Source organism: Ischnura elegans, chromosome 2 (assembly GCF_921293095.1).
Source record: "Ischnura elegans chromosome 2, ioIscEleg1.1, whole genome shotgun sequence".
Lineage (NCBI taxonomy): Eukaryota > Metazoa > Arthropoda > Insecta > Odonata > Coenagrionidae > Ischnura > Ischnura elegans.
The window spans coordinates 58,088,883-58,111,588 of NC_060247.1; the positions used below are offsets into that span (position 1 = coordinate 58,088,883).

The 22,706-nt window shown below is 37.7% G+C and overlaps 1 protein-coding gene across 1 annotated transcript; it reads left to right on the top strand.

Moving 5' to 3' along the window:
• The first annotated feature begins 1,416 nt into the window (after nucleotides 1-1,416).
• On the top strand, nucleotides 1,417-18,162 carry LOC124153787 (brachyurin-like). Its single transcript, XM_046527144.1, has 7 exons — nucleotides 1,417-1,562; nucleotides 10,393-10,462; nucleotides 11,008-11,164; nucleotides 12,768-12,934; nucleotides 14,506-14,595; nucleotides 15,432-15,568; nucleotides 17,906-18,162. Exons 1-7 carry the CDS (start codon nucleotides 1,512-1,514, stop codon nucleotides 18,065-18,067), a joined length of 834 nt encoding a protein of 277 aa, XP_046383100.1. The 5' UTR covers nucleotides 1,417-1,511; the 3' UTR covers nucleotides 18,068-18,162.
• The last annotated feature ends 4,544 nt before the right edge of the window (nucleotides 18,163-22,706 follow it).

The window sequence follows — 22,706 nt, forward strand, 5'->3', positions numbered from 1 at the left end:
TCAAATGAAGACTGTCCCAAACCACTTGTAAAACTGAAATTTCTTATAGGTGTTTCTGATTTCCTGCTCAAAACATATTCCTTCCGAATTTTTAGGGATATATAGTAAGTATATACATGGTAGCAAGTAAATTAAGTTTACATAGGCCATAACCAGCTTCAGGATCCCACTCTTATGGCAAATGTAAATACTTTTTTCCCATAAAATACCTTTCATACTGCCTCAATTATAATTATTTCTATTTTGTTATCATAACTTTTTTTCTTTAAATATTCTTCAGTTTTCGCCGAGTTGTCTCAGTGTTTTAAAGAGCCCGGGTTCTCACCAAGGAAACTCTTTACTATTGAATTGCGTTGAGAAATTTTCTCGTGATATGACAGGTTGAAATTGTCTCAGCTTTTTGCAATTTGATGTATGTATTTGGATGAAGGTCGAGTGTTTTGAAACTGTTTTGGGATGATACCGGTAGCGGAGATGACATTTGGAGCTATAAAAACCTGCTCCATATTCTTTTTATTTCTATTGCCAATTCTTGGTACTTATTTATTTTTCCGGCTATTGTCTTTTCGATGTTATGCGACAGTGACACAGCAATATCAACTATGTAATAAGTTCTACATTTCTTGTCTATCAACATTATATCTGGTCTATTATTAACTATGGTTTTATCGTTTTGGATAGGCAAATCGTAGTAAATTTTTAATGCGCTGTTTTCAAGTACTGTTTCAGGGTGGTATTCGAATATGATCATAGTATGGGGTCTTGGTATCAATTAACTTGTCTCATTTGGTAGGCCATTTTTTTATGGATAATTTTTGCAACTTGATAATGTCTACTTAAATATTCTGTATTAGCTAACATCTTACAGCCAGATATAATGTTTTGAATTCTTTCAGGTGCTTGAAAACATCTTTTACATTTGTCATCTGTTATGCTTTTATCACCTTTGTACTTTGCATAATTTTTAGAGCGAACAACCTGGTCTTGCCTTACCTGCATGAGCCCTTCGGTTTCTCCATAAAGTTCACCTAATGACAACCATTTGTTCGATGAGACTTTATCAAGATCCTTCAAAAACATAATAGAAAATTCCATCTTCGAAATTTATTTTTCACGCTGACATGTTACGCAGGAGTTGCATCAATGTCACAGAGAAAATGGATATGGTTGGATCCAACTATAGATACTTATGATAATTATTGTCATAACCTTGCTGGTGGTTCTAAAATCGGATTGAAGTGCCCATGGAGACAAGGAGAGTTGCACTTTTTCTCAATAAAAGAACGGTATTCTTTCAGGCGATTTAGAAGGTCAATTGAGATATTGAAATCTTATCACATTCTGATAGACACAAACCTTATAATCCTAATCTCGGGAAAAGATAAAGTAAAACTCATGTCTATAGATCGTTTGAATTGTTATATCTTTGAGTGTCTTCTTTATAAACCCCCACGCTTTACTGTGTTGCAATCTAACATTCTTTTGCAACGTCGACAAAACTACACTCCGGCATGAAAACCTTTCTGGTTCCGGTGGTCCTCATCATCTTCGGTCATACAGAGGTATTTACGATATATCCCTTTACTATATACCCGATATCAATCAGTAATAATACATATACATATTCCAAAGATTATACAGGTAGCGAAATTCTCACGGTTTATTTTGACTTCCATGCCTAAAAGGAAATGTTTTGAGAATATAAATTGCTCATATTTTGGCTAAATATCATCATAAACATAAAAATTATGCCGAAAACGGAATGTTACGTTCATGATATCATAAGAATCACTCCCATCACTTTGCTAAAATATTGTTGCGCGTCTATATGCTTCTACGGGAACGAGCACTATGACGCCATGATGTACCCCTGATGTCGTCACTGAACCCGTACAGCTCCAGAGTGAAACCGATTGGGAGATAGCCTCGCGTTCTACCGTGTTCGAGTGCTCCGAAGTGAGGATTGGTAGCGTTCATTGGACCGATATTGTGCGTTTATCTGTGATTTATTCCGGATCCGCTACCTTGTAAGCAACTTCGGAAGTAAGATACAAGAAATTAGTGTTTACCTTTGGGTAGTGACACGGTGAATTGACTCCTAAAGACGAATTCCGCCCTTGAAAAAGTGAGAGAAAATATTAATGTAAATTTAAGTGGGTATTTTTAATGATTCAAACTAAGCAGTTCAATGAACAATTTAAAGTAGCAGCACTCCCGGTTCTTCCGATGCCTAAATAAACATGTCTGCAATTGCATTCTTCACTAACTACCCTGTCGATTTCTGTAACAATAAAGTCTGTTCATTGTCTGTCAGTTGGCTGTTCGTTCCCTGTTCCCTGACCAAGAGAGAACAGGCAGGCGACTGTTCGTAGAATGTAAATTGGAACGCCTTGTCTGTTCCTTGTCTGTGAGAAAAGGGTTACTTGTCTGTTCCCTCCCTGTTAAGAAAGCGGCATTCTCTGTTCCTTACCTGTTGGACCACAGACAATGAACAGGCAGGGGACTGTGCGCTATCAGTTCATTGCCTGTTTTCTTAGGTTGTTTGTTCCCTGTTCCTTGACCAAGAGAGAACAGGCAGGCGACTGTTCGTAGAATGTAAATTGGAACGCCTTGTCTGTTCCTTGTTTGTGACAATGTGGGAAGATGGTTATTTGTCTGTTCTCTCCCTATGCGCATACTTTGTTCCTTAACTGTTCGCTGTTGCTAAGTTGGACATAATAGACAAGAGATAATTTATGTTAAAATAGAATTAAAAGTTGAAATTCATTTGAATGATTGTAAGAAAAACTTTTATTGTGCTTTTCCACATATTCCATTAGTTATAAAAATCTTGAATAGTTGCAGAAAAGCAAGCTTTGTCATCATTAACAGAACAACCACTACATCAACAAATATTTCACATGCCTTCATCAAAGAAATATGTACTTCCTTAAATTAATACAACTCGGATTCTGCACTATGTCAATATAATACGAGTGATTTTAAAAGAGAAACACGCCTTTAAAGAATATTTATGAACACGATGATTTCACTTCTCACAAACAAACCTACAAGAAAGACAGTCCTCTGACAATGTTTGTTGGTTCTTATTGGCGACGTAACGCACATACGCATAATACAAATACAATACAAATCTCAGTACTTGCTCAAAAACTTAAGAGACACAATAAATTATTAAATAAACACACTCAAGAACAAATATCACTTCACGACTTTCACTATCACTGAATGGATGCACGAATTACTTAATTCGTCACTGCGGGCATTTAGCACAGGTTAAATAATAATCAAATAAATAACTGTTTTCTCCGCAACCAACAACTTCACCACAACACAGTCGACCATGTGCTCGTAAACTGTCCGGATAACGGTATCGGTTATTGGCGTCATTGTTTGCGTTTCCTATCTTCTATAGGTAGGTAGCAGCACCACGCTATCTTTCCGTCCTTGTTGAGAACCTGTTCACTAGCTGTTCACTGTTTTCTGTTCGTACCCTGTACCGTGAAACGGACTATGAACCGGCCCTTGCCTGTTGACTGTCCGTTCACTGTTGTCTGTTCGTTCCCAGTCCGCTGAAACCACAGAGTACATACTCTTTGGCTGAAACATACGGCCCCTGCCTGTAATTGGCGAAGTAAAGTATTTAACGTGCGTAAGCCGAGCAGATAGCTAATATAATTTGCGTGCTCACTTCAATAACCGTCATCCGTGGTTGATGGTAATCGTGATAATGAATTCAACCGTATATAATTACTGTTTAAGTAGATGATATTTTCTTTGGATTCAATCAAACTTCCTTGTACTCAATTAAATTTGGATTAATCCAAATTGTTGTCCAAATTCCGAAACTTAAAACAATTGTTCGTACGTTGTTCATAATCTGTTCTCAAAATCTCCAAAAGGTTCCAAACTGACAGCGAACAGGCATCATTTTTACGTAAATCGATAGGGTGTTTAGTGTTTGTTCACTGTTGTCTGTTCATTCCCTGTTCGGTGAAACATACTACCAACCGGCCCCTGCCTGTTAAAAGCTTGTTCACTATTGTTCCCGAAATGCTTGTTGCCTGCCTGTTAAGGAACAAGCTGCAAACAGAGTACAAACTGTTGGTAGGCTGTTCGTAAGTTGTTCCTACTTGTGAGTGACCCGAGATTGTTCGTTGGCTGTTTATACTCTGTTCACTAATCTCCAACAGGCTATCAACAGACTTCAAACGGACAGCGAACAGGCATTGTTGTTTCAGAAATCGACAGGGTAACAGCTTGTCCTTCAACTCGTAAAAATTTCTCAAAATTTTATTGATGTAAATATCTATAAAATCCGACAGTAGGTGACTAGAATTTAAAAAGCACTCGCTCACAAGGTACTCGGCTGCACGGGATGGTCCGCACACATCAAGTGTACAGACATACATAGACCTTGGGCCCTCGCAAGATTGGTGGTCCTGGTCGGAATTCGCGCCCGCCCGCCAACCCGCCTATGTTTAGATATAATAACTTTCCAAATATGTATCTGTAATATCGGGGCTCAAATATCCTTTCTAGCTACACATGCTTCATTGCCAGGGCTGACACAATGTGACCGAGATATCGGGTCCAATGAACACTTCGTAGAGCTCCAGGCGCTCTCACCCAGTAAGCATCCAAAGTATCGTTTTTTTCGCGACCAGAGCTACTGGTGTTTCCGCTTTGCCTTGTTTTGGGAGCGAAATGCCATGACGTCTTGTAGGCAGTTGAGTACAGTATTGAAAGGGAATAAAAGGCAAAAAGTGCTTGCATGGCAATATCTTTTGCGTCACGAATGGGAACGAGTTAGTCATGGAAATAGCAGGAAACCGGAATAAATAGATAACTCATACTCACAGAGGGCTTCCAGTGCGAACACATATTTGTTTTACTCTTTCGAGGCCTTACGTAGCCATTTTTTCCGTTTACCTGTCGGTAGAAAACTGTTTAACTGACTTAAATCGGACTGAAGTGGATTATTTTTATCACTTCTATGAGGTACACTTCCACATATAAAACTAATAATTGCACTCTGTCATCTCTGTCTATCGGGGTTGAGCCGCGACGAGTTGTCTCTGTTCACATAGGTGACTAAAGTTTCGGAGGCGATGCAGCACTCCATCTTCTGGACCCACGAAGCGATCAATAGGTCTCTGAACACCTATTTAGGTAAAGACGTTTCTGAAAAATAGGTGTAATTATTAAGCTAAAATTTGTAACAAAATGGCTGTAACATAATCTATTTTTTATTATGAGTATTTAAAATACCCCTTAAAGACATCAAAGAAAAACGTAATTCGCACCACTGCCATCTTGAATGACGTCAGTTCATGCAATAGTGTTGTTCTTAACTAACTTGGTCGTGCTCATTATTGAAGTTTACCTTCCAGATATTGTGGTTATTACACCGTATTTTTATTGTCGTAGTTATTCCTCGATATGTCGAAGAGTATCTTCAAGTACTTTATTATGCCTAAGTGCAACAATACGACTGGAAATGCTCCAAAGAAATATTTTCATACGGTCCCCCAAGACGTAGAACGAAGATTGGTTTGAATGAGAAAGTGTCGTCGAATGTACATCCTGTCTACAAAAGCAGCTGTGTGCGAATGCAGTGTTGGATCTATGGGGGGATAAGGCGGTTATAGGCCCCCCTTGTGTATCCAATTTACACTAGATAGAATGGTAATTTTGTTCGGACCCCCACCACTGCTGGGAGGTTGCCCCCTACTTAGACCCTCCTTTCCCTATCCTGAATCCACCACTGTGTGTCCGTGAAGATCACTTTGATGTAAGTTGAATAATGTTCGTAATTATTTATTGTATTTAGGTGTAATAAATCTGTGGAAAAACTATCATTATTAAGAAAGCTATTGCTGAACAAGTCTTCCATTGAGTACCTCCTGATAATCAGTTCTTCTATACTACTATTTTACTGTGTGAAAAAGCTATTTTGCGTACGTATTATAAAAAGAAAAGGTTTCCTTCCTTATGAAGCCTCGTGTTAAAGTTTCTTTTTCTTAGTGTTTCTTTTATCAGGCTCTTCTTCTACTGCGGGTCACACGGGCTCGAACGATACATTTTTTTTGATTGCGCATAATTTGCACATGACCAATGGCTTAGTCACCGTAATCTCCTCGTCCGACCCAAATAAGTGGAATGTCATTGTTAAATTTCATGAACACAATACGTATTTTCCAAGAGCCAGTGATTATATATTTCCATACCTCTGCATCTTCACTCCCCGGCTTTCAGCTAGTAGGTACCTATGTAGCAATTGCTGCTGCTTATCTAAGCAAACATTCCTGTCATCGTAATTTTCGGCAAATTTCTGGAGTCAGCCTTGGTGAAACCAGGTTGCATGGCGTTTGTTTTTTTTACGATAAAACCTTGCGTAAAGACGTTAAATAAACCGAGAAAATTGGTAAACAATGCGCAACGCCGCTGATATTTTCCACACGATTGCATGAGCTGACGTCACTTTACGGCTGGCCAGGGGAATTACGATTTTAGTGGGTGTGTTTGTGGAAATGTTACGGGAATTTTTTTGTTAATTCTTGAGAAAATACGTGAAATAAGTGTGTTAAAAATGCATCAATGGAAATTTTACTATAGTTTACGATTTTTAGTTAACATTTGAATGGGTATTAAAATTTTGTCCCGAGAACTACTGAAGAGAAGTGGTTAGCGCTTGAGGTTAGGGGGCGTCCATTTTTTACGTGAGGTAATTTTGGAGATCTTTCGACCACCTTAATCACCACCACATAATCCCTTAGTGAGGTATCCTAAGATTTATCGATCACCCTCCCTTAGTGAGGTATCCTAAGATTTTTCGACCACTTCCCCTTTCCCTTAGTGAGGATATCCTAAGATTTTTCGACCAACCTCCCTTAGTGAGGTATCCTAAGATTTTGCTTGACCCACACCCCCTCCCTCTAATCTCACGTGAAATTCGCAATGTCAGTGTAAATACGTTAATATATACTTCATTTCGTTAGATTTATTTGAAAAAACGATTTGTTTTATTATTTTTATTTAAGATTAGTCAATTCAACCCAGTATTCTCGCAATTTTACACTCTTTCTTGAGACAGAAAAATTCTTGATACTTGCCAGGACCCCCTCCTACCCCAAAAAAGATTGGGTGAAAATCGGCTTGGCTCCCTCCCCCTTCCCGCCTCACGTAATTAATAGATGCCTCCGTATAAGGGCGCCGTGGCAGAGGGTGTGGGCGATAGCTGTGTGAGGTTTCATTCACTCGATACCTTGTGTGGTGGCATGTTCCGCAGCCACCTCCCTCATGCCTCTTGAAGATTATCCAACGATTTGGTCTTTGGATGTTTCTCTTTCATAGAAAGATCTTCCTAAATCGTTGGCACAACAAATTATGGTCTCGCTAATAGTGGGCCCTGGTCGCTTTCATAGCGGCGAGGGTATTCCCTATTCCAGCCCTTCCGTTCCTATCCCAACCCTGGAGGCGTCGACGGGCTCCTATCGCGGCGGCGCTTCCATCCTTTTTCCTTCCCATTCCACTACCCTCCCCCAGGTTCGCGGGCGTATCAGTTGTATTACTGGTTGCTGGACCCGGTGCGCTGCAATCTTCTTAGTGCCCCCTATGCGTCTTCCTTCGTTGCCTCTTGAAGGTTAAGCCGCATTCACGCGATCATAATTACCATCCTCTCCGGGGGACAGCTCCATCGATCGCCCAAATGATGGAGGAAAAAAATGATCGTTTCACGCTATCATTTTCCGCTACGGCTCCAGGGATGGAGATTCCATCCCATTTCCCATCACTAGGCACGTTCCTTTTTCCGTCGCTGGTACCATCCTCGAACCAATCAGAAAACGCGGGTGCTAACAACGACTGTCACGCCACGCTTGGATTTTAGTTGAATGACAGTCGTATAAATACCGAAAGTGACGGAATTAGGTATAGAAAAAGGGCGGTGGGAATGACCGTGTGATTCATAAAATTTTGGGTCCAGCTCATTGGGACTCATTTGGTCCCAGTAAACTTATCGCTTGAGCGATCAGTCTGAGGGGAAGGAAAATGATCGAGTGATTAAAGCTTTTGATGGCCTGTCTTCAAAATATCGGCTTCCAAGAGGGTGGTTTCCTTTTATTTTTTATTGCCTAAATCGAAAGATTATTACTCCTGGAGAACACATTTCACACTTTTAAATTTTTAAATGACGATATCTATTTTTCGCGATTAAATGAAAAGTGAAAAATTTCAAGAGCGCGAAAGCGTGACGGCTAAGTATGAATGCCGGGAAAAGCCCGAGTGACGTCATTCTGATTTCCGCTGCCGCAAAATGAGGTGACCTTGGGGCGAGGACTGTGCGGCGCTAGGCGCATGCTGCTGATGCAAGCTGCTCGCAGGTAGCAGAGTACTCCTGCTAGCAGGTAGCGCTTGGCTTATGTGACGTCACGTTGAGTGGCATCGCATGGGTGCCAATCTGGCCTTTTTCAAATGAGGTTAAATTGACCATTAACATTCGTCTAAACTTAGATTTCTAAAACCAAATAATTAGTATGTTATGAATACACTAATGGTGGGTCACGAATCGCAATCAATGCCTTTCGTTTTCTTTGATGAAGGAAACTACCCTATTACTGTATGAAATATTCTCTTTATTTTATATGGAAGTTATTAATATGGAAATATTATTGAGTTAGATGAGCAATAAAGACAGTTTTTGAGCCCCATTCCCACTTGAGCGATGCTTTTTTTTAGCCCTGAATAGCGAATGACCAATGACCGGCAAATCTACCATAATGACTTAAGGCTTAAATGATTGAGACTCCATAATGCACAAAATAAAATCAGCATAATGACAACTGTATGAAAAATCTTGTCTATTTTTTAAGTGTCTGGGAGGGACATCATGTGCCCCCAAAGTCTCCCACTTCCCTAAATCTGCCTATGGGGTCCGTGGGATGTAAAGTTACTCAAATTATTTGCATGTGTATTTGTATGCATTAAAAATTATGTTCAGTTAATATCTTTATGTAAAAAGCAATCAAAAACCAGTGGTAAAACAAATCATGCGTATATAACAACCACATTCTGAAAATCTCTACCTACTTCGATTTCAAAAACTCAGTAGTAAAAGTTAAATTCAAGTTTAATTTTCTTTGGATGAATGTTGTCACTCGGCTCCGAAGCTAACTAGATTGCAGTAGCCCCTTCGTTATAGAAAATTCATGCATGGAAGTAGGTGGGTCCTCATTCTTCTTTGGTTCAGCTTGCCTCAAATTATTTTTGTTGTCTTGGTGCCAACTCAGGAGAGAAAATCTAGTGTGACATGGCCTTCAGCTTACTCAACCACAGCGTTTGAGGAAAATATGTCCAAAATTCCATCCAGAGTACATCCCACCTTAAAATGGTTACAAATACCATCTATGTACTATGATTTTGCACATGCTTTTACAAATTTCAAATTCCATCTATAATATTTTCACTTGTACCATGGGCGTACCCAGCAAGGGGCAAGAAGGTGCAGCTGCCCCCCCCACCCCCAGAAGCAAAAATCGCAAATATCTTTAAGGAAAGTAATATTTTTTCAGGCAAATAATTTTAAAAACTAATAAAGAGCTGTTATAGTTTCCTTAAAATGTTGATTTCATTCACCTCTTCCATGCTTAAATCTTACCTACAACTTGAACAGCCATGGCTTGCCCCCCCTGGTTTTGGTCCTGGGTACACGCTTGACTGGTATAGTATTATTTCATTCATTATGTAATTATATATTCCCCTTATTTGTTCACCAAACACATTTTCAACAAGTAGGGAAGCAACATAAAAGTGTGCTGATTCTCCTTAGATGAATTCCCTGTCCAAAAATATCGCACATTTGACTTAGGATGGCAGGATGAGCACTTTACAACCCGTACTCCAAAACAGATTAATATTTTGAAGTTAGGATCCATTGTATTAAGTCCTAAATAATTTTCAGTTTTGACTGGTAGGAACTCCATTCCCCTTCCCAGACTAAAGAATATTTGATAAGGGGTGTGAAGAAATTAAAGCAGGCATACATTTGAGAGATGTCCGAGACTGGTCCTCCTCCTATCCTTGTAAGCTCCTGGCAATGTAATATCATTTTATTAAGTGCTGCAGCTCTTGTATCTTGAGTGCCAACCTTTGAGATTTTTCAAGCTTATAACCAAGGCACTATAATACATTAATATTTTTGGAGGTGACAGAAATGAACGGCATCTCAGCTGTGCAAAGCTGTATTAAAAAAGATGTGTGAATCATGCAGACAAATCTTCATAGGCTAAAAAACTTATCAGGAATACTATTTTACAAAATATATAATTACTTAAAATTCTTCATGGTAATATCATTGAGCATTTTTTTAGAAAATTTGCCACCTTTTTACAGGGCTTTGATATCAAAAGACTTCATCCTGTTGGTAGCCATTTTGAAGATGCTTCTGCATTGAAGGAAAATGGTGAGTAGAGGAAAAATATTTTTAATTCCATTGCATGTTGTCCATAAAGTACACATAAACTTTTTCTAAATTCCTTGAACTGCACTAAATTTGCCTTAGTACGTACCATTGATTACATTTTTAGATGCAATTTTATCACAATAAAAACTGTAATCATTTTTCATTTTAAAATGCTGTTTTTACAGTTATAATATAATCAAGTTATGATCAAGGGATCACTACAAGCCTCTTTTCTCTGCCTTAGATGGTCAAATTTTCACACACATATACGAGGAACAGGGATGCCCTTCATGCATCCCACAGTAGACTAAGAAAAAACTGTAATTAATAACTTTTTTCTTTAGTATTAGCGTTTCTTAATAAAAATTATCATTATTTTTACCATTAAAAATTTTATACATATTAACTGGGAATTTCAAATCCAGTAAAAACATTTTTTAAACTCATTTATGAAAGCTAGGCTGCATTAATTAGTTTACAATATTATTAGTGGAAGGAAATATCAACATTCAAAATTCTTTTACATGCACATTATCTGTTTTTAGGTAGACATTCTGCTGTACCGAAGATTATAGGTGGTGTCTCAGCTTCCCTTGGAGAGATTCCATTCCAGGTATCGGTAGACGTAGACGGTTACTGGTTCAACGGAGGGGCCATCATTCATCCTTGGTACATTCTAACAAATGCTTTCTATGCTCCAGAGTGAGTTAAATTTGCATTGTTACATTATTGTTGTCAAGTCTGTGCATGTGCAATTTTTGCACATGCACAGACTTGACAACAATAATATTTGTTTGAAAGTTTGATTTGTTTCAAAGTTAGGCTCAGCCCGAATTTAAACTGATAGGGGGCATAATTTTGTGGTATTTATCTACAGAATAGTTATTCTGGGCTACATTTCCACACCTCAGGCATAGAGGGTTGCATTGTTTTTTACACAGTATTCAGATGTTAACTGACTTTATTTCTTCAATCTAAGGCAGGTCAAACGTTTTTGTTACCTCATTAGTTAAATCAATTTGTTCTTGGTTATTAAGTCATGTGGATAATTTGAAGGTTATATATTATTGTTAAAACTTTGTTTTATATTTATGCTTCCATGTATATTGCATTAAAGACTTCAATTTAGATAACAGTGACCATAAGAGGCAAGTAGACTGCTGCAGAAGGTTTTTATTCTAAGGGAAGAAACTATTGAATGGAGGTATTAAAGAGCATGCTGAGTAATACACATTTGTTACCCCTCATTGAAAGTCACAGATAAGTGCAGCACAGGCTTTTGGGATATGAATTAACCATTGACTAAAGCACACAAAATCCCAAATGCACTGATTTCTAGGTCTGAAATGAAGTAATTTCAAATATGACATTGATTTCCACTTATTGGTATCATCCAGCCAATTCAAAATCCATTTCTCACCTTAATTAGTGGTCTATTGAGTCCCCTGATCTCACACGAAAATGGAGACAGTGGCTTTAAATTGGAAATCCATCATTTACCATCTGAGTGGAGCCATAGTCGGTCGCAGAAATGTCAGCAGCATCGGAAAGGATATATGTACTTATTTAAGTATACCAGGATTAGTCATGGTGATAACTTTACAGGAGTCTTGCACAATGCACAATTTGTGCAAAAAATCAACAGAGAAAAAATCATTCACCTTGACCAGGATACGAACCCGGATCCCTCGATTTCCAGCCAAGTGCTTTAGCCAGTTTAGCTACCGAAGCGTCATTCTCCCCAGCAGAAATTTGTGGACTACACCAGACAAGGTGGTGCTGACTGCTGAGCATATTATGCCACAAGCAGTCCAAATTGTGCACACAGTGCCACAGCCGGAGAGCAAAGCCAGAACTTAGAACACAAAGAGGTGTTTGCTCTAGATAAATTTTAGTATACCGGGACAAGCCACAGTGATAACCTTTACAGGAGTCACCCGCAGTGCACAATTTGTGCAAAAACAGCAAGCACATACTAGTAAAAACTGGGAAAATAGGTAATTGGTATATCCATCTTCATCGGAAAAAATCCATTCTCCTTCTAATTCTCATGATGCCATCCACAGAAAGTGCCCTAATTAGAGATTTAACAGCAAAAATAAAATTATTACATATATTTAATGCCCACTGGCTATATGCAGTCATAATAATAATTTAAGCACATGAATGCAGAATTTCCATTGGTTTCACTCCATCATATTGATTTTACATAAAGTATTTAAAAGATAAAATCATGACAAATTTTAAGTTAAAAAAACTGAAAGTGTAATCACAAAACACTACTCCAAAACACTTCCTATTTCAGAGCGAAAACATTCACAATCTATGCAGGTGTCATTAAGCGACATGGAGATGAGAGCTCACGGCAGGTTATGGTAGCAACTGAGAAATATGTTCACGAAGATTTTAATAAAACCACTATGCAGGCTAATATTGCCCTGCTGAAACTTCCTAAGGGACTGGAATTCAATCGTAAGTCGAAATTCTGTTGAGATTTTTACTTCTGATTTTTAAAATTGATTATGATCAAATAAATCCAGGCTATAGAGCTATAAGGAAAAGAGTCATAAAAGTTTAGTTTTCCATTATTCTATATTAACTATTCAATTCAGGCTGATTTAGAACACTCAGTTTTCAATTTCCTTCAAAGTAAATATCACAAATATGGTTTAGTTTTGGCAAACAAATCTCCACTTTGATGAATTAATTTTTTCGTCTTGAGTAAAAATTTTACTTTCATACAGTAGAATACGGATCGTCTGTCTTTTGATTTGCCATATCCTCTTTTATTTTACTCCTATTCTTTTGAGCTATGTGGAATTCTTCCCCTCATTACATTAACTAATTTTTAAATGGATGGGAGGTAAAATATCTTGAGAAAGCATGACATAGCAGTAATGTTTTTGGTCTCATTTACCATTTATTTTTTATTTATCAATTGTGATGCATTTGATAAATAAAGGGACCCATAATTTTCCATATTTTGATCTACCACTAACATCACAAGCACCCAATGAAAATCAATAGACTAATTCTCCTATACATAGATTACTTGATGCCATCACAAACTCATCCAAAGCAGGTCACCACTACTCAGCCCCTCCGAGGAGTATGAGAGCATATATGTACGGATAAATAATGTGGATTAGTTGGGTATTTTGGTATTGTTTCAATTATTTTTGCATGCATTTGGATATTCACGTCCTTGTAAATGCAATTTTAAAAATAAGCAGGAAAAAATGAATGGACAATTTTAAATGGAAGACATTTCTTTATATATTTTCAATTCTCAGATGAGCAGCTTGTTTAATTTCATAACTCTACATGACGTCCACCTTTCCCTGGCAGTGGGGAAAATTATATTGTTCTGAATGATTGTTATTTAATATTTAGTGGTTTTTCCTTTTTTTTATTTGAGAGGTAAATAAACAACTGTGTCAACTTACTTCTTGTGTCAATGGCTTCTCTTACCCCAAACATTTAGAGTCAACCCGAAGAGTCTATTCTTCACTTTGCCCCACATCCAAGTGCATGGGTGCCTCTCATGTACATACTTCTCAGGCCATGCATTTCCAAACCCTTTGCTAATTACATTCTCAATACTTCAACACTCTAACACAGTGGTCGTCTTTCAACCCAGGAGGTCATATTAACTATGTACATACATTCTTTCTTTCCATGATTTTGCTGTGTTTTGTTCTGATAACAGACTGGTACCACAGAGCCACAATTAAAATTTCAATAAAATACTCAAAAAGTTTATTCATCACACCGAAATAAAAATGACAAACAAAATCTAGGCAATTTTTATTTACCTACTTTATATTATTATGTATTTTTGGTCCTATAGGTCGCCTGCTGTAGCATCACTTGCGTCTTAGTGCCCTCTATCTTCACCCATATGATTGTGTAACATGTTAGATATCATCAGAGAATTTGGCTATGAACAATACATACATCATGAGAGGGTTTTTCACCAAGTATTGTAAGCTTAGGTTAAAAATAAAAAAGTTAAATTGAATGAACCTTTTTTCTCTTTCAAGAGTATGTTTCAGCAGCCTACCTTCCAGCTAACGATTATTCATTTGCCAATGAAGTCGCATGGGTTAGTGGATGGGGTAATGACCATATACGTAAGTTGTAAATATTATATATTACAAGTACATACTTCTGCATTGGTAATACTTTAGTTTTCCCAAAAGTATTGCGATAGAAATGTTATTTTGGGTCACCTCAGTATTTTTTCTCTAAATATTTTGGTACAACACAGGGGTGCAGCTAGGAATTAAGGGTAGGAGGGGTTTTAGGCATGACTGATACTGGGGGTCTGAGAGTGGGGAATACCCGCCTGGGTGCACGGACCCCCCCCCAGAAAGTTTTTCAGATAAATGGTTCAAAATGGTGAGATTTATGGCTTTCTGAGGGATATTTTATTGATCCTTACATTATTCTATGAGTTATATTAATCCAATTAAGGGAAATGGATTAAATTTAAATATTTCTCTGAACTCTGAGGGGGGGGGGTATCATCCCCCAAACCCCCTCTGTGCCGCTGGTATAACGTACATGCAGTAGACTAATCTTCTTTACTGCTTTCTATCGGTATTTTTTTTTGTTTTCACAAATAGTACAAGTGTAATATGAGACAATGAGAATTACAAATTTGGCCAATTTTTGTGTCAATCCATCCTCAGACATTGATTGTAAATGGGAAATTTGATTGGTGGAGAGCACCTCAATTGTAGAGCCATATTCACAAGCACTGCTAGTGAGGACAGAGTTAAAAACCGAGAATTTAGACCATTTCTCTCTTTTCATGGTCTATGTCATGTAGTCCTCTGGAATATAAATTCTGTCCTTGGGAATTGATAGTATAAATCCTGAATCACGATCTTTTGTCTTCCAATGGTAACAAACGCGAATGGCGAAAATTATAGGAAACCAATTTTTATACAGATTTTTTTTATAGATGGAGAGTATGCCCCTACACTTCAGGTTGCTAAGGTGACAATTATATCCAATGAGGAGTGCCTTAAGGCATGGCCTGACTATGTAGTTAGCTCCACACTTTGCACTGCAGCCGAATATGGAGTTGGAGAATGCAACGTGAGTACTTCTTTTTATTGAAAATAAACTTTGATCCACTGGGCATCATAAATAGCCAAAAAACAGCTTTTTAGAAGTATAAAATCATTTAAGTAAAATGTGTAACGAGAAAAATTTTTTCCCGAGAATGAATATTGCATAGCATATTACCTGTATTCAAAGCTATAAAGGAATATAATTTGATCTAGCTATATACGAGCTAGATTACAATGGATCTACGTATTGCTTACAACGATAAAGTGGCAAATGGACTAAGAAATCGAGACAGAAATGAAACAAAGTAACAGTTGCAGAGTAGCAAAGGAAAAGGCTTGGAAAAATTAAATGATGCTTTCACCAAAGCCACCTTCCCAAGGAGGTTTTGCACCCTCCTGAAATGGAGCTTGATGTTGCTCTTACAGACCGCAGCGGTCGAACGCGGAGCGGGACCCAGCCTAGGCCATGAGGCCGCCTTGCTGTGTGCGCTCCCTTGAATAAAAGTGCGACAAATGACCGCAGATCGCGCCCGCCACGGCAGCCGTGCAGGTGTGGTAGAGCCTCCCTCAGAGCAATGTTAAAAGCAAGCCCTCAGAGTATTTCCCATCTCCCGACGGTAGTTTAGGCACAGGTGATGTCACACCAAGCCTCGGAAGAGCTCGGGTGTCTTCGTGCTGTGGTCGGCTCAGAGAAATTTTGTTCGATTTTAAAAGTCAATTTTTTATTCTTTTTATGATCAATGGAGAAACTTTGGGTATTTTTGCGAGCCAATACATCCGTTTTACCTGTTCAAAATAGTTGGTATAGCAATCAACAACCCATGCAAGTTCCCATTGATCTACCCCACAAACTACCCTGCAGTGCCCATCAGAGATAATTTTACTAATCCTTTCTTGCTTCTCAAGAGGTTGGACACCCTTTAGCCCGATGGTTCTACCCACGGGTGCAGCTAAGAATTAAGGCTAGGGGGGTTTTAGGCACAACTAATACTTACGGGTGTGGGGGTATTGCATACCCAACAGGGTAAGCAAGTGTTGCTGTGGCCCTCCTCAAGAAAATTTTTATGAATAATAGTTCAAAATGGCGAAATTTACGGATTTCAGAGGGATATTTGATTAATCCTAATACTATTCTATAAGTAATACTGATACAAATAAGTAAAATGGATTAAACTTAAAATTTTCTCAGAGCTCTGGGGGGGGTTGCTTCAAAAACCCCCCTCGCTGCGCCAATGGTTCGACCTAAATTTACATAATCAATGGCTTATACATATCAATAAAAGATAAGTCGCGGGTGGATGCCCATATGGGTCTACTTCCAGAATTTAATTTTTGTCCAATGATTTAGCTATCCATGTAGAAGCCCCAGTCAAAATAAATGGATGAAAGTGGGAGTTGGATGGAGGTTATGCGTCTCGAGCTGAGAAACTGAAGCATAATATTAAAGAAATAATTACCCTCATTGATCAGCAGAAGCACAAACTTCCTTGTCTCCTGGGACACTTATTACCTTTTTTTGAACAAGTTACAGGCGAATAACAAAAATTGCTGCAACCTAAACAGTTATATTTATTATCTTCATAACTTCGATGCTCTCTTGATTCGTTCATAGAATTAGAAAAAGATCATCAACATAAAGAACACGGATGAGGTATAATAAAGTTGTGAAATTGGAAATGGGTATAACTGATAATGAGTAATGGTAAATTCATTCGCTACAATAGTTTAAAGCTGGAGGAGGAGACGCAACTACTCAAACTTTAAAACTATCTGACAGATATACGTCGCTATAAAAAGGTTAGCAGATAGAAGAGAGAAATGGAGAGCCAAATCAAACCAATCTTAGGATTGTTGATCAATGATGATGATGATGATAATATATCTACAATAGATCCCATCAAAGTATATAGTATGTTTTGCTCTGAAAATAAGATACACCTATAATCGATCCCAGATTAACATGTGGTTTAAGAGAGCCTTTATTTGCAGAGATGAGAAGGGGGAGATGGTTACAAGGTAATGGACAGACTGCCTCAGAGGTGGTTCATCTTTTTGTCCCTACTATAGTTGTCCAAGTGGGAATCACTTCACTCTGTACTGAAAACAGTACCAAGTCAGGTGATTACCCTTACGTAACAATTAATGTCAGAAAAATTACTTAACCTTCCTAGGTTAAGGTACAAGAGCTCAAAAAACATTTCAAGCATTTATGAAAGAATTTAATATATTCCTAATCCATTTATGAAACAAAAAAATAACTCATTTAAAGTATTCCCAATAAATAATGTGTAATTCCAATACCGCACAAAAGGAAATGTGTATTTATTTTTCACAGCTGCCATACTTTTTGGTTGTCTTTCAGGGTGATGCTGGTGGTCCGCTCTTCACAAATTCCACCGTTGGAACTCGATCCCTCCTTGTAGGAATTGTAAATTTTCATGCTGCAAGTTCTTGTGGTAAGGAACCAGATGTTTACACAAGAGTAAGCTCATACAGGCAATGGATAGAAAACCACATTGAATAATTTTGCTGTAAAACTGTTTTTAAATTTATTGAATGTTGTTCAATCGCTTAATATGCCGGAATTTTCTTCCTGTGAATAGATATACATCCAAACTACATTATCTCAATATTTTTTTCATAAAATATATCAAATTGTGATCTTTTATGGTAAGTTTTCCAATGATTCATTTCTCTGAGGTAGTAAAACTTTGAAACTTCGTCAGATTTTATTCAAAGAAATAACCAAGGAATAAACAGCGGTGTTTCTTTCCAAGCCACCCATTAACGAATCAAGATGCACATGGTACTCGCAGCAACATTTTATTGTGAAATAAAATGGCTGCCAATGGAGACTAGTCTCACATGAGGTGACAACAGATTCAGTTTCTTTGAACTACAGGGAAAATAGTAGTTAATTGGAACGGCAGCTTTCTCCAACCCTAAGAGTTAAAGATTTCTCTTCCGGGATGGGAGATTATGACTTGCAGCAATGTAGTACGTGACATCGCAAAAATAAAACAAAGGCAAACGGAACAGAGGTGTTCATTGCTTACTCCCTGATTATATTGCTGACACAGGATTTAAACCCTTCACTGTCTGAGTTCAATCCATGTGCTCTGACTCCTGCTTCTGGGTATCTCTGTGTTGCCGATCCATCGATACTCCATAATTCGATACATGTAATTGATACCGGTAGATCATGGCAACCCTTTGATTTCCCTCGCATTAAACTATAAGAGCATGTTAGGTAGCTCATTCATTGATTAGTAACGGAAACATCTAGAGGTAAGATTCTTTTATTTGCAAATTATTGAAGTTTTGGATTGTAAATGCTTGTTTTATAGAGCATTCTTCCCGTGATATTATATCTCTTCCCAATTGTTTAACTATGAACGTCACTGAAGCTTTCAATCATTTGAAGTGGTGCATAAATGAAAATTTGAACAAAATCAAGCAACAACCTTGGTATACGGTATGGGAATGAAATTGGAAAATTAAACTTGAAATAGTACACAAATTGGAATCAAAGGGAATGCAAAATCATAAGTACTAAGCAATCAAAAGTAGGAGGCCATCATGACGATAGTCCAGAAAGACCTTACCTTTGAATGTCCTCTGTGCAACTCCATCCCATCCGCCATTATGGCCTCCCCACACCGTCAACTCAAATATTGATAATTAATCAAACTCAATAATTATCGACACACTCATCAAAAATAAACAATGTAAAAAATCGCATTGATTGATTGAACTTTTTAACCAATATAGATTATTTCACTTTGAAATTATACGTTTTCTTTATTTTATTGAAGTGGCGGTAAAGTGACGTGATGCATTGTGGCCCTCCGGACGATGTGAATTCGATTTTTGGCCCTATCATAAAAAAGGATGAAGACCCCTGCAGTAAGCCATGCCACAGCTGCATGAGACGTTGTCTTCAATGATTGTACAAGCACCTATAACTACTTATGCTATGTTACATATTTAAGGGAGGGGATGACAAAGGCCCAGCTATTCAGAAAAATACCACTTTCTGGACCCTGTATACTTGCCGGGTATTCTAAGTGCCACCAGAGAAATTCGAAGATGCAATCCTCTTTCCCTTCAACATTCAAGGATCTTCCCATACCCATATTGTCATATCCAAAGTAATGATCAGCAAAGCATAAATGCTATATCATATTTCTTTATCCTTGGCCGGTAAGTGTATCATGCAAATTTGAAGAAAACTTTTTAAAAACAAGTATTTTTGTAGGCTAACATTTGGTTAACAGTACTTCGCATGATATATGCATATTTATGTTGAGAGTGAAATACATATCTTACTTTTGAATAGAATAAGCAATAGAATGAAATTACTTATTTTATTATTTTAATAAAATGTTGCGCTACTGTCAGGAAATACCAATTCCCTAAATCGGCAGGTGATAAAGAGTGAATGCATGGGATGACTATTTTATTCTCTCATCTGAGAGGAAGGCAGAAGCCATCTTAAATTTTTAGCAAAAATATGGAAAGGTGAGTAGCCTACGCAGAAGGAGTTCATTTTTGTTCATATAAAGGCACCTTTATACTTTAGGGAAACCATAAGTACATATTCCACTAAACCTTTAAACAAGTTGAATTGCTTACTAAAATTCTTGCCTTAACAAGTTGGCAACATGTATAACATGTTGACTCTTGAGGCAAGCTTGTATCAGTTTTGGACGTACAATTATGTAACAGCGAACTTGCAGCAGAATTGTGATGTAAATCCAAATTTAAGATTTGACAAGACAGATCTGGGAAAATTTTTGCGTCATAAGCTATAGCAAGTCTTGTTTAAGCTAGCTTTCTGTCTCCAGACTTGCACGTTTCAGAATTGGCAATGACATTGGTTTTGTATAACTACATGGGAATGGAAATAAATCATGTCCACCACTATGTATTGATTTCTAGCTAAAAAAAACAACATGTCAAGTTTTTTTACTTCTCCCGTAAATACAAAATAGAACATTAGAAAACCACAAAAAATTGAAACTCGAATCGGGTAGTCTAATCTTCCCCGATTACTATGCCAATATTCATTGGTTGAAGAAGCAATGTTCGCTCGTATAACTAAAAACTTAGGTACAAAGATACATAATTCAGTATTCCTGTCTTACGCATGAAATCAGCACCTAAAAATACCTGAACTGGGGAAGCATTAAGAATGAAAAACTCATGTTGCCACGAATTTTCTTGTTTTTTAATAAGAAGCTTGACCTTTCTAGTTATGCTAATAAGGGTCGATTCCACTCCATAACAAATTTTGTCCGGATCAATAACTCTCCGTCGAGCCCCCGTCAGTGTGTTAAAAATATCTTTCCGAAATACACGACCCAGTCTCATGCTGCTGAACTCGAAGAAACTGATCGGGTCCGCGGATATAAAATGGGCAAAGCGTGTCCTGAAGGAAAATTACTAGATGGAATTTTTTAAGTATAGGAGAATTTCCCCACTTTTTGGCCTTATTTTTCATACAAGAATTATCAAAATCTCCCGTTTCTCCGATTATTGAAAAGCTCATCCTCGCATTGCCTCAGGAGTGAGAAGTAGCGTGATAAATTCATGTCAACTCTCCAAGCCCTTCAAATCAACAAGAACCATCTATGCTCTCTGACTCTAACACTCCTCTGACCGACTGATTATTCAAAATTTGCCCCGTTATAGATGCATTCAAGGAAACAATGGACAAAGTAGTGACCCCCTAACGTGACCTAGGTTTGGAAGAGTCTACGGTTCCATGGAGAGTTAGGCTGGGATATAGTGAATAGGACTGGAATATAGGACTTCAAGTCCTCGAATACCAAGCATCTTCCAACTCAGAAGTGTCTGGAAAAGGGCATTAGGAGAAGATGGTAAACAAATGACGGAGGATCATTTGGCTGCGGCCAATTCTTTAATATAGATAACTTTTATAACAATGTAGCCAGTTCTAGATTCCATCCAAGTGGGAAAACTAACGTGACGGGGACACTGAGGAGAGGCAAGAAAGGTATTCCTCTTGTGGTGCTCCGCCAGGAATTAAAGAAAGGTGAGGTGGTGGAGGCCTTTTCTGAGGATGAAATCTGTACCCTGTGGTGGAAGGATAACAGGGAAGTGTGAATGATCAGCGAGAATTCAATGCAAAAAAAACGATTGAATCCATGAAAAGACGAGGGCACTCACCAAGAAAGCTGCAGGCGGTGGTTGAATACAGCAATTACAATTGTGGCATCCATCATTGGGATTAAATGATGTCTTACATTCCCATTGAAAGGAAATTCATCAAATGATACCAGAAATTGGGAATCCACCTACTGAAGTTACTGTTACTGAACCGTTATTTTTTATAAAAAGAAATTTTTTGGAAAATTCCTCCCATCGAATTTCGAATTCAAATTATAGTATCTCCTATGGCAATATCTGTGCTTCCTTGACCTTCGACTCCTTTGAAGAGACCGTCATCCTAGCCCACCTCATACCGAAACCAAGGGCTTATCAGGGCATTTCCCCGATTATATGAAAAACACGATAGACAGAAAAGACGAAAACAGAAGAGATGTAGGCAGTGCTTCAAGAAGAATTTCCACCAGGACACATCATATTATAGCCCCACCTACCTTGCTGAGCCTCGATTGTATCTTGAGTGTTTCCAGAAGTATCACAAGAATTTGTTATGCAGAAAATTATTTACCCAGCGGGCAATATATTTTTTAATGCATACCTTTTATGTTTTCTATTTAAATGTTTCTTTTTAAAAAGTATATTATTTGATGCATAGTAATTAGTAAATGAAAAATTATTCTTCGTATGCCAGTCAATTTCAGATTTGTAAAACAATATGTTTCATTGCAATAATTCTTCGTTTATACAATTTTTCCTTTTCATTTATAAACCAATGTATATCATTACAAAATCTTTTCCAGAGGATAAAATATCGTTCAGTTGCATTTTCCATCACAGGGAACAACACTTTTGCAGGAAATATTGGTAGTACTCACAATATTTACTTTCGTGCAATAAAACATTTTAAATCTTATTTAAATGTATCATTTCCAGATTAAAAAATGAATATCAGCTGCATTATTATTTCCATTAGTTTTTCCCAGAAAATGATAAAGTCTGAACGGGTTTCCGCTACAGTACTGACAAAGAGC

Bases quoted from the DNA above. Each gene is read 5' to 3' on its own strand.
- LOC124153787 (XM_046527144.1), top strand. From the start codon at position 1,512: ATGAAAACCTTTCTGGTTCCGGTGGTCCTCATCATCTTCGGTCATACA. The intron at 14,596-15,431 runs GTAAGTTGTAAA...TTTTTTTTATAG, and splicing joins ATGGGGTAATGACCATATAC to ATGGAGAGTATGCCCCTACA. The intron at 15,569-17,905 runs GTGAGTACTTCT...GTTGTCTTTCAG, and splicing joins ATGGAGTTGGAGAATGCAAC to GGTGATGCTGGTGGTCCGCT.